At 39.2% G+C, this 12,720-nt stretch overlaps 2 protein-coding genes across 3 annotated transcripts in view; both read left to right on the forward strand.

The window, feature by feature from the left end:
• The first annotated feature begins 1,302 nt into the window (after positions 1 to 1,302).
• The window catches only part of LOC114144442 (extracellular serine/threonine protein kinase FAM20C-like), a 43,909-nt gene continuing 32,491 nt past the window's right edge, over positions 1,303 to 12,720 (forward strand). Inside the window, exons 1-8 of one of the 2 annotated variants that reach the window (XM_028017259.1) lie at positions 1,303 to 1,448; positions 3,299 to 3,802; positions 5,493 to 5,668; positions 6,625 to 6,703; positions 7,398 to 7,490; positions 7,691 to 7,806; positions 8,020 to 8,200; positions 8,820 to 8,929. In XM_028017259.1, the coding sequence (XP_027873060.1) occupies positions 1,447 to 1,448; positions 3,299 to 3,802; positions 5,493 to 5,668; positions 6,625 to 6,703; positions 7,398 to 7,490; positions 7,691 to 7,806; positions 8,020 to 8,200; positions 8,820 to 8,929 (1,261 nt within the window). In that variant the 5' untranslated portion in view covers positions 1,303 to 1,446. Of the gene's footprint in view, positions 1,449 to 2,826; positions 3,190 to 3,298; positions 3,803 to 5,492; positions 5,669 to 6,624; positions 6,704 to 7,397; positions 7,491 to 7,690; positions 7,807 to 8,019; positions 8,201 to 8,819; positions 8,930 to 12,720 lie in introns of those variants that run through there. The other variant, XM_028017260.1, reaches the window with a different exon arrangement.
• The window catches only part of dnhd1 (dynein heavy chain domain 1), a 32,972-nt gene continuing 30,128 nt past the window's right edge, over positions 9,877 to 12,720 (forward strand). Inside the window, exons 1-3 of the mRNA XM_028017258.1 lie at positions 9,877 to 11,920; positions 12,130 to 12,315; positions 12,402 to 12,605. Coding sequence (XP_027873059.1) covers positions 11,580 to 11,920; positions 12,130 to 12,315; positions 12,402 to 12,605 — 731 coding nt within the window. The 5' untranslated portion in view covers positions 9,877 to 11,579. The remainder of the gene's footprint in view (positions 11,921 to 12,129; positions 12,316 to 12,401; positions 12,606 to 12,720) is intronic.

The following is a 12,720-nucleotide window of genomic DNA, read 5'->3' on the forward strand; positions in this document are numbered from 1 at the left end:
GTACTACAGAACAAAGAGTTTTTAATGTCTACTTTTTTATTGGCAAACTCTAGAAGTGCCTGTGTAAACTGCAATGCTCATATTTGCTTATCCTACACAGAAACCCAGCGCTGTTGGAAACTCTTAAGCCCATAGATTTCTCTTCTTAATATTGACTTGTTTTTTTGCAAACACTGAAATAATTACCAACCGAGTTCTGGCTGTTTTCACAGGCCTTCGAGGTGAGGAGGTGTTTGCGAGTCCTTCAATGTTGTTGGTTTTATGTTGTTTTTTTTTTTTTTTTAAAATGGAATATTTATTCAAATCTCCTGTGGTCTGCATGTTAGTTTGCATTCAAAACATGTTGTTACCCAGCATCATTTATGATGTTTCCTTACAAATGTCGGTGAATAATGAATGAATGTGACCAACTGTGAGGAAAAAAAGAAAAAAAAGAAAAAAAAGTCTATCGCTTTGAGCTGATATTAAATGACTCACACGCTGTGATTTCTCATCAATATATTCTCAAGAGTGTCACATGGCTACGACACGCAGCACGTGGAGCGGGCTGAGCGAGCACGCGCGCAGTTATAAAACATGCAGCAACACACACACACACACACACACACACACACACACACACACACACACACACACACACACACACGCATGCACACCCCAAAGAGCCCGACTTCACAGGAGCGCCGTATCTTTAGGGATCCTCTATGAGGCCTGGCGAGCCTGATGAAGTCTCAGCACAGAACATGAAACCTCTGTCTCCCAGCTCTTCTGGTTGACAGCTGCTTTGCTTACATGCTATTTTATATATACATACACTGTATATACATAATTTTTTTAACTAATGTTTCCTTTCTCTTGCTGGTTTTATGGTTTTCTCTGCAGCTGCTTTGAAAGCTGCAGATTCATTGCGGTTGCTCAACAAAGAGGAAAAAAACCAAAGTCTTTGTCTGCGCATGGTTCGTGAATGGAGTCAATTTAAATTTCGGAACGCATGCGAGACTGACCATGAGTGGTGAAATATTCATCGTTTTGTCAATGGTTGCTGCGGAAGCTTAAATAGATTAAGACTACATTTGTATTCAAATGTAAGTACTGTCTCTTGTAAGAAAGAAAATCTTCTGGCATTGCATGTTGGGTGTAACAGATGAAATAAGTTGCGTATTCAATAATTCATACGTGTCAGGCATTAAAGAAAAAACAACAGCAACAAAAAAACTGAGAAAAGTCACATTACATAAGACAAACAGTTTTAAAGAGTAATGAGCAAACACATTGATCTGTGCCCAGATCACTCTAACCTGGCAGCTCTCCCAACTTGCAATTCTTTGAAGTTAGAGAAAAAAATAGAGAAAAATGTGACGACTGGAACCCGGGTACAACACAGTGTCTGTTCGTACCTCTGGAAAAGACACCAGTAGGAGCAGATAAGTGGTAAAACAAAGAAACATGTGAGTATGTCTCCTGTAGCATGCCTTGCCTTTTTACTCTGGATGTTAAAAGATTTTGATTTAGATTTAGAAGGGAAAAGAAAAAAAAATCTTAAAGACCTTGTTAAAATTCTGATTACAGCTTTGGTTTAGAAGTTTGTTTTTCAAAGCGTTAACTATACCATGCTTGCTCTTTCTCTTTTTGTCCAAACATTAGGCGCTTTGCTAACACATCCAGAGAACATTAACATTTACAACATTGTCCAAATGGCAACCACAATGCAACATATGGGGATTTTGCGTGATAAATCAGCACAAAACAGTGCATGTTTCTTATATTGACGGAATATATAATGTGTGAAAAGGGAGGCATTCATTTTGGAGAACCTACTGCAAATATTAATGAAGTGTTTTTGGTTACTCTGTGTCCACAGCTTTGCTTTTTTTCTGCCTATTTTCTTTTTCTTCACAATAAATTAAAGTCAGTCAGATTATCTAGGTCATATGTGAGAACTATTTTCAAGTCTTTCCACGGAATTTCAATTTAATTTATTTGTGGACTTTGACTGGACCATTCTAAGATGTGAATAAATTTGAACAAAATCATTCTATCGAAGCTCTTGTTGATTGTTTAGGGTTGTTTTCCTGTTTGGTTTTAACTGCTGCTGAACTCTGTTTGTTTACTTGTGTCTGTTGAAGAAATGGACATCCACAGCATGATGCCGCCACCACCATGTGTCCGACCAGAGTAACTTCTAGCATTCATTGCTATTGGTTTGCTAATTTTCTCTTACAAATCTCTGAGGTCTTCAAAGAACAGTTTTATTTGTTTTCTGAGGTAAATTGCATGGACTGTATTTAATAATTAGACGACTTCTTAAGGCAGTGAGTTGCAATCAGTTTTATTAAGGACAGGGGCGTCCAAACTTTTTGTCATGTGGGGAAAGAAAGACAGAAAGACATCCAGGTTTCCAAATAGTTTTTGACTCAACTGAGCAAATGATAAAAACAGGATTTGTTTCACTTTCTTTCAAAATGCTTGCCATTCTCATTGTTAAAAAGAAAATGGGTTTTCAGTAAAAGTCTTTGGATAGTCGTGGTTCAACTCATTATCAAAGCTTGGTTAGAAAACCAGGAATACTTAGTGTTGTACTTAACATTCTGTATTCTCTATTTTACCCCCGGTATTCCCCCCAGAAGACTTGCTAAGACCGGTGCTTGGGACTCTTGGGCAGTCATGCAGCGGTTCGATGTGTTTTGGGGTTAAAAAATGCTTAAAGTTGACAGGAAATTTGAAAATATCACTTGGAAGACTGGAAGATTAATACCTAAACTCCAACTACAAAGTCTTTAAAAAAAAAAGGCAATTGTTTTTAAAAAAAAACCAAAAGAAAATAAATAAACAATACTAAGCCTGGTGGGGACACAAGTAAAGCCTGGTGGCCCACCAGTTTTACACTGGGTGAAACCCTGACCCCGATTTAAAAATAAAAAGTCTCCATTTGCATTAACCACCTATGCCTGTACCTGGATGGGCAAAAGCTGCAGCTGGCAGCCACAAAAAATTAATCTATGGGGCCACAGATGGCCCCTGGGCTGCACTTAGACACCCCAGATAATTGGAACATAAAGTAATGCTAACACACTTTGAAAGACACGGATTGTTTTCTTCCCCTCCACAAGTATCCTAATGTCTCTGTGTTGTTCTGCCACATGCAATCCAATAAGGTTTTGTAATTCCGAAATGTGAGAGTCTAAAGAGGTATGACCACTTTTGCTGTTTATTTTTACTCATTCAGACCCTATTGTTCGTGTATCTTTTAGTGTCCGAGCTATTTCTTATCCTTTGACCCGCTTGTCTGTCTTTTCAGGAGGATGACATGGTGCATGTGGCGTCGCTCCAGGACAATCTGTCTCTCCTTGGCGTTCGTGACCGTTTCCCTCCACCTCCTCCTGGCACTCGTCACACTTTCCATCCCTCACCTGCCCTGTGACGCCCCGCTGCCACCCGAGATGAGCTTCAGGGTTTTGGCGTGCAACGCCAGCTCCTCGGCGAGGGACGGAGGGCACGGGGAGCCACCAACAGACGCCATTCAGGGGGATTCTTCCAGTCAAGACTGCAGAAGGGGAGCAAAAGTAAACGTTCAAAGGCTTCCTTACAAACGCTTGACATGGAAAGGAGATAAACGAGCGACGGAGAACAACACAGAGAACAATGCCAACCAAACGGAACGCTGGGAGTCCGACATGTTGAAGCTGAAGGCGCTGTTCGACCATTCGCTCTACAACACGCCCAGGCCGGCTGCTCCCGAGGACGACTGGCTTCTGAAAGTGAAACCAAAGACCAAACCGAGTCAGAGGAGCTCCCAGATGTGGTCAGCATTATAGTGTTAAAAGAGAAGAAATAATCTGAGAATTTCCAGGTAGAAGAGAGAGAGAGAGAGATAAGGCAAATGGAACCTTAAACTCATCTACTCTGTTTTTTTTATATGTGTAATTTTGCTAACAGTTAACTAAGTTTCCTAGCTTACTCCTAGCATGTACAGTGGAAGATTCTACCAGATGGGTCAGACTGCAGGGAGCAGACACAGTTCTCTGCTCCATGATGGAGCAGTATAAATTGCACTGAGAAGTAGTTCAGACAGCTATAGCTCAAAAACAGCCAATATTACTGTTCCTTTAAACAGTAATATTGATAGTAATATTGATAGTGATAATCCTACGCTGTATCACTATCATCGTCACATGACCAAACAAATACCAAATGTCACATTCCTCTTCACCGTCTGAAACACAAATGGCAAGATGGAAGTCAACATTGGTTTTTAATATCGGCCCAGTCTTACTCATCTGAATGATACTGATATTTTAAAAATTGGAAGCAAGCATCAGCCAATACCGACGTTGATACCGATAACCTTAGTTCAGATATGTAGCATAGATAGATAGATAGATAGATAGATAGATAGATAGATAGATAGATAGATAGATAGATAGATAGATAGATAGATAGATAGATAGATAGAAAGATAGATAGATAGATAGATAGATAGAAAGATAGATAGATAGATAGATAGATAGATAGATAGATAGATAGATAGATAGATAGATAGATAGATAGATAGATAGATAGATAGATAGAAAGATAGATAGATAGATAGATAGATAGAAAGATAGATAGATAGATAGATAGATAGATAGATAGATAGATAGATAGATAGATAGATAGATAGATAGATAGATAGATAGATAGATAGATGGATAGATAGATAGAAAGATAGATAGATAGATAGATAGATAGATAGATAGATAGATAGATAGATAGATAGATAGATAGATAGATAGATAGATAGATAGATAGATAGATAGATAGAAAGAACACTACAGAAAGAGTTTGATGTGTTCTTTTGTTATTAGTTTGTCACAAAAAAAGAACAAAAATTCTATCTCTTTGCATATTTTAATAAACATTTCCAAGTGACTAGTCATATAAATATTCAAATCAGGTCACCAAGCAGGAAAGAGAGGAGTTTCTCAGCAAAGACCAATATGGCCGCCATCTGGTGATAGCCACTAATAATGTGTGTAATAATCTACTCATGTGTGCTTCTGGCAATTTGAATCTCATTCAAACTTTCCCACTCATACTGTATGTGCAACCTCCATTTGAACATGTTGTTTTAGTGTTGAAAGCCTAAAATGTAGAGTTTGCCGGCTATTAGCATGTTTTACTAACATCCTAGTCATTGAGTTAAACCTCTGCTAAATCCAGCTGGCAAGCAGAACAAATCTTGGTTGGGTGTGATGTTATTCCTTCATCCAAGTCAATGTGTCAAAGATAAGTAGTCGGCAGCATAAGTATCCACCAGCAGATGTTTTCAGTTCACATTCTAGAAGATTCTTGGAGTATTTTTCCGCTAAAGCTAAAGCTAAAGCTAGCCAAGTTTCACCAGTGGTAGCCATACCACAGTTTGACAAACACAGGCCTAAAATATTGCAGGTGTTTGCATAGCATGACAACTCCGAAACTGTTTGCTAGAAGTATGTTTTTTTAAATTTTTACAGGGAAAGTGACACACAAGACATATATGACAATGTCCAGTGGAACAGCAGTGTTAGCAGCCAGCCTCCATGGTTACGCTTTCATCTGGGCATCACACGCTGGGAGCTCTACCCACACCGTGACCCCAACATGGAGCCTTTAGCCCAGCAGCTCGCCACACATCGCGTCGTCAGCGCAGGTAGGAACATGTGCAGTGTTGGCGTTCCATATTTATGCAGTGTTCTTTTTCTCTCCTGCTGAATAATTAAAGCAGAGGGGCTGAAGCTGTTTTACACCCCCAATCAGGCGTCTTGGCTGAATTTCCAGGCAAGGAGAGAATTTTTAAGCGAAGAACAAAAATGTACTGATTTTAATTCAAATGGATAGACCTTTGAATCAGAACCTGCTGTGATTTTAAACGGAAACATCATTGGTATTCTTAGCCAAATGTGTGGTGGCAAACTAGGGGCCGCAGAGAGTAAAGAGTCAGGCTGAAAAGGAGGGTTCTGGTATTCCTGCAACACCTGAGGTTTGGGGCTAGACTTTCAAACAGGACTTTGAAGTTCTTCTCAAATGAGAGAGACTGAAGCTTGGGGAGGACCTTTGAGGTTCAACGCAGATGGAAGAGGGTTCAGCAGATGATCGCCAGGAATGCACGAGTTGCTGGCTTTGCAGCAAACTTCTCCATGTGAGTGATGTGAGTTTCTTCACTGTTGAAGTTTTTATTGTGATTATTTGGCTGAACCCTTTTGAGGTTAACTACGAAATCCAGATCTGGACCAGAGTGTTTCTTAAAAGGTAGCTGAAATTATCTTCTGCATAAGCATTGCTACAGTAGAAAAAAAAGCTTTGACAATCTTACAAGTGTTTATGGAATGGCTTGCAAAAGCAAAATTCTTTGAGCTCCATGCAAAATGTTAAAAAAAAAACCTGCATGATGCATCGTGCAGTGTGGATGCGGGTGATGGGAAGATGGATGGAGATTAATACATTCAGAACTACGATAGAATGTAAATAAAGATACATTTACAGTACCTATATGTTGAAGGCAACGTGTATGAAATGGAGTGCTGAATTGCTAACCTGTGTGTCGGTGTGTGTGTGTGTGTGTGTGTGTGTGTTGCGATGGTAACGCTCTCTGTGCTTGTTTTTCAGTGCAGAAGTCAGGGGGGACGCAACTGAAGCTGGTGATGTCGTTTCCCAACTACGGACAAGCTCTGTTCAAGCCCAAGAAGTGAGTTGGAGAAGGAAGAAAAAACAACAACAAAAAAACAAAACACATTGACCATTTAGCAAAGCCTGCACTAAATGTAATCTTCTTGAAATGGCTCCAGTAAATAAACACCAGATTTAAGGAAGAGCATTGTTGGAAGGAAATCCAATTTCATGTATTATTCATTCCCCAAAGGGAGGTTATACAGCTGCAGTGTACTGCATTCCAAAGACAGAATAAGCAAATAAAGAATGGAAAAGAGAAAAACGGAATAATAATAATAATAACACAAAAAAAAGCTGTAGGAAAACTGCTGGACAGAGGATGTGTCATGGGGTTGACCCCTTCACACTTATTGGCACTCCTAGAAAGTAAATATTTACAAGTATTTCCAGTGACATTTCAGACAAAAGAAAAACAAACTCGGTATCAGCAGGTAGGAAAACTGCAATCGGTGCAGCCCTAGAATATATGGCGATAAAATATATTTCAAAAATGTAAGTTCTCCTGGCACAAACTCAACAGGAAATCCTTAAAGATAAATGATGTTGCACTCTAAGGCCACTGACTGTGACTGCCCAGGTGGCAGGGTGTTACCTATCTTAAGGGGTTGGATCTAAATGACTGGATTAGACACATTCTGTCAAACAGAACCAGAAGAATTGAGTAGAATTTACTAGAACCTGCATACATAAATTCTTCTTTTCCCAAACAGACAGGAGAGAGACGAAGAGACCAACTACAACCTTTACTACTTCTCCGACTTTGAACGACACAACGCGGAAATTGCCGCCTTTCATCTGGACAGGTAGAGAATGGCTTTATTAAAGCCCATAAATCCGCCCCGCTGCCACGGCGAGCGTCGTCAATTAAACGGCGACGTGATGCATTGGCTTAATGAACGCCTGTTACGCAACGCTGCGTCTCAGATCTTTCTCCCCGCCGTCTTCTTCTGCCTTTCCTCTCTGCACTCGTCTTTCTTCTCGTCTCCCCTTCATCTCGCTGCAGGATCCTGGGCTACCGGAGAGTCCCTCCTGCCGTCGGGAGGCTGGTGGACGTGGTGAAGGAGATCAAAGATGTCACAACTGACCGCAAATTGGCTAAAACCTTCTTTAATTCCCCCGGTACACACACACTCCTCAATTATTCATGCAGCCCCACTTTGCAAGGCCTTTGAAATTCTGAATATAAACAAGTTAATTTCAACCACGCGAGTTCTCTCTTCTTCTTATTTATTTATTTATTTATTTATTTATTTTTACTCGCTTTGACATTGGTGTCTCTTTTTCATCACCGACCTCTATTTTTCTTATCTGTGCGCTTCTTTCTCCCTCTAGTGGGCAATGTGTGCTTCTATGGCCAGTGTTCCTACTACTGCTCCACGGAGCACGCGGTGTGTGGGACCCCCCAGGACCTGGAGGCCTCGCTGGCCGTGATGCTGCCAGACCTGTCGCTGGCCAAACGCAGGAGCTGGAGGTCTCCATGGAGACGCTCCTACAGCCGCAGCAAGCTGGCGCAGTAAGTAGACCCGGAAGCGTCGAGCTGTTTACGACGAGGAACTTCAAATCATACCAAATGGATTGAGATTTCAGTCAGTCAGCGAGCGTGTTTGTTTTGGAAACGTATCAATTTACAAGATGGCGTGTTGTAGGTAGGAAAAGAGAAGGAGTAAATTTCTGACAAAAAAAAAAAAAAAAAAAAATTGAGATTAATGTCAGAAATGTTCTGGACAAAAACAAGGGCGTTTCTGAGTGTAAATTAAAACAATGTCCATAAAACAGGAGAACATTTTCTGCGCATTAAAATTTTCTAGAAAAAAACTCCGAAGTTTTGAGATTAATCTCAGACATTTTCTAGAAAAAAAACCTTGGTTGTTTCTGAGTTTCAAGAGTAAAAAAAAAAAAAAAAAAATCAACCTTTGGAAATTTTCCGAGATCCAAAGGTCTGACATTTTTCATTTTTGAAAATCCGAAATTTCCAATTTTTTCTAGAAATTTTTTTTAAGATTAATGTAAAAATATCCTTTGGGATTAAACGCACAGAGTTTTTTTTTTCTTTCAGAATTGTCCTGCGATTGCCCTAATGCTTAGGAAGTATTGTTTTTTTTTCAGAAAATATGACTTTCCGTGTGTTTCAGATGGGAAACGGATCCTAATTACTGCGTGAACGTGAAGAAGACCCCTCCGTATGACAAAGGCACAAGACTGGTGGACTTCATAGATTTGGTCGTGTTGGATTTCTTGATGAGTATGTTTATTCAGGACAGAACTGCTTTACACTACAGTTTAATTCAGTTTGTTCATATCCCATCCAGTCACAACCAACTCATCAGAACCTGTCAGAAAACTTTAATTCAGCTACTTGCATTCTAGTTACTTAGTATTTTTACTAAAGATAGAAAGGAGCTAAATCACTTTTTAATGTCAGTTAGAAAATGTTAGAAGCCCAGTCCGTGGCATTGGGTCATTGGCTTTGCAGCGACCCCGTCTGCTGAGCAAGTGTGAGGTAACACATACACAAATAAAAATAAGTGTCCCTGTCGTTGCCCAGATCTGCAGCAAGACTGAGAGAACTCCGCTGTGATATTAGCGCAGGCCTCAGATTGAAAATTGCTTTTTACAGTCACTGTAATAAAAAAGAAAGACTCAAGGTGACAAACAGACTTGAGCTGAATGCTGTCTAGACAGATGACATCAAAACATTTAAAGCTTTTTATACGAGTCTGTTAGAGTTTTGAAAACTTCATGGAGTCGTGGAGCCGTAATGAAAAGCTGTGTGTACATTTCAGCTTTATAAGCAACAGTGCAAAACTAAATGAATATAGCAATGTGAAGAAAAAAAATTAAGCATTCATTTTCTGTAGAGTTTAGGTAGAGTCTGTTCTTAGCAACTTTTCATTATTGCTCCATACCTCCCTGAAGTTCACCAAAAATAAAGTAGGATATACTTTACTGATCTCTGAGGGGAAATTGCTTATTAGTTGACAAGCTACTCCATCCAAGGTGTTAAATATTAATAATACAAATGTAACCATAAGAGATAAAATGTGTAAAGTATACCTAAGAGCGATGTAAGTAATTCATGACTGAATATAAATAAATAAATAAATAAATAAATAAATATACATGTCCTAATTGAAAAAAAAAACCCTCATCCTTTATGTATATTTTTTTAAACATGTAGAATATCATGTAAAATCAACTTTTTATTTTCTTCTCACACGTTTCTTCTGATAAAAGGATTATGATAATGAGTGGGACTTGTTTTCAAAGGATTGTCTCAAAACTTTATTGATCAGCGTCTTCCAAACATTGGCTGTCGCAGTAAAACGTAAATCACTATAAACGGAGAACGGTTTCCGAAAGCAAGTATACTCCAACTGTATGAGCAAATGTATTAAAATTCCAACAAGAGCATAAGGAACTTTTCGAACAAGGGATGAAACGAGATTTTATTTTTTTAAAAATGAAGGCTACAGGTCTGTTTTCACTCAACCTTCAACGCCTGACAACCTCCCGTCAACAGAGTTCACTGCGCGTTGCCATAACAACGAGCTCGTCGCCGTGGTTCCCTCACAACTTTTCCCTGCGCAGGTAAGAAAGAAAGTTGCTAAAGTGTCTTTTTCATTTATTTATTTGTAATTGGTTAGCGAGAGCGCGTTATGTTTCAAGTAACCGTTCAAGTTTATAATTGGCACTTTATTTTATTTTATTTTTTTCATTTGCAGACACTCATAATTGAGGAAGCTTTTTTATTATTATGTTTTTCTGCGAGTCGTCGTCTGTCGTCGAAATGCTAGCATAGTTAGCTAACAAAACTCACATTTAGCTTAGCATGGTAAATTTTGTCACGCAGTAGTGATGGGTAACAGACCAAACTACTGTAAACTACTGAAAAAACCTGTTAAATTTAGTGGAAGAAACTAAATGTAGTCGTAGCACAGGTATTGTGCACAGGTGTTGTGCTACGACTACAGGGTAGTTAATGCTTGTCAATAATTTAACCATTATTTGTTTAAATATTACATTCATTGTTATCTTGCTTAGTTCACTATATATTTAATTTAAATCTTTAAAGCTACAGTGCCAACAAAATTCTCACTCTGAACTTTTTCACACTTTGCCACAAACGTTTATGTATTTTTCTGTGATATTATGTGGTGCACTAACATGAAGTAGAGAAAGGCAAAGGCTACGTGCTTTTTACAATTTCTTCCAAATAACAATCTGGAAAGTGTGATGTGGAAATGGTTCGGTATCTTTTAATATATCCTAAAAGATTTTGGGATATATACCTTACTACCTCTGAAAGTAGTATTGTGAACTACCTTCAGAGGTCAACTAATGAATAAACAGAGTCCATTTGTTAGAGAACGAAAAAAAAAATATCCCAAGCTTTTAAAAATACACAGATGTGTGAGGGTGTAGGTTCACCTCCTGACAGAATAGAAATATTAAACATAAAGCCGGAGCAGCAAAAGTTGGACTAGAAGCATAATTCATATGTTGGAATGGCACAAGACTTGAAATTTGCGTTTACACACACTTTCCATCCAATCTGATTAAGCTTGAGCTTTTTTGAAAGCATAAATTAGCAGGGATTTTAGTGTGAAAATATGCCCCAAAACACCTGCAGCTGCAAATGGCAATAATACAAAGTATTGATTCAAGGCAACCAAGTACAAACTTTTCAAATTTGCATTTGCTAAAAATATTGAAAATCATGTGTACTTTTCTTTCAACTTCATCTGCGATGCCATGTATGACTACTGCATGATACAGCATGGCTGTAACCTTTTCTCATTTCTTTAATTCCCTACAGAAACTGACTGTTGCAATGCAGTGTCTATTTTGTTATTCTCACACCGGCTAGTGGTGTACACAAACAAATCAGCAGCATGTTCGCTGGCTCTTCTCCGATGTGTCATAGTGACAAATCAAAGTGTGGACCCACAGTTAAGAAAAAGGCCCACTCCCCTGAAAGAACTTTACTGCCTCTGTTCTCTGAGAAATGCTTCCCAACATCCTCTGGGTCAAAGGACCTTTTCAGTTTTACATCTTTCACTGAAGACCTTCCATCTAACAAACCCGAGCCGTTGTGGAAACCACCTCATCTCATCGGTCATGCTGGTTCGCAGAGAGCCATAGCGGAGGCAAAATGGGCTGAAGGACTTCGACCAGTGACCCTTGCCTTAAGAGCTCACACCCCCACTAGAATCGCTCAGCTGAAAGCAGAGAGGTAATATTGTTTGGTAGTTAAAGAAAAAGAAAAAATGAAATAGCATTTTTGTTTCCAAACGCTGAGCTTCAACGGCGTAATGCTAAACAGAAGGTTATATTGCTAACTGAAATCCTTTCATGAAAATCTGACCAACCTCAAAAGGTCAAGTTTTTCCCTTTGAGTCCTAAAGGAGTTTCTCATTTGTTGATTCTTCTTTGTTGCTTCAGTCTTGCAGGGTATTATGAATCGATAGATGCGTCAGAGGGGAAGGGCAGAAGAAAAATGAAAAGTGCAAAAGGAAGTAAACAAAATGAATACTCTATGAGTGGCATAGAGGTTTTTCATTTGTTTGCAGAAAGGAAAGGCCTGGAGGAACTGTTTTACCTGAAGGAAGTGCATGAGGATACATACAGGTAGAACTGACACTTGATTCCTTTTGTTGATTGAATGCTGAATGTTAAAATGTAAATGAGTGTGTAAGTGTAATTTTGATTTGTAGGCCTTATGATCTGCAAGTGGTCCCGGCCACAGATGCTGGAACGGACTACTACGTCTTCTGCCCTAATTCTGTGGTTCACGTGACGACGACAGGATTTGGTGGAGCTGTCAGTCTTGGAGATTGGTACAGAGAGTACGTGCTATGGACGACTTTGCAGAGAATCAGTTTTTTCAGAAACTTCAGAATGAACAAAACTTTTTCCAGGTAAAGTGCTTCTACAATAATTTGTCTGTCTTACTGGGGGTGCACCAATCGTAGCTTCCTGGCCAATCACTGACTGCCGATTTTTAAAAACCCCTATTTCTCCCCGCTGGGCTAT

Source organism: Xiphophorus couchianus, chromosome 5, assembly GCF_001444195.1.
Source record: "Xiphophorus couchianus chromosome 5, X_couchianus-1.0, whole genome shotgun sequence".
In the NCBI taxonomy this organism is placed as follows: domain Eukaryota; kingdom Metazoa; phylum Chordata; class Actinopteri; order Cyprinodontiformes; family Poeciliidae; genus Xiphophorus; species Xiphophorus couchianus.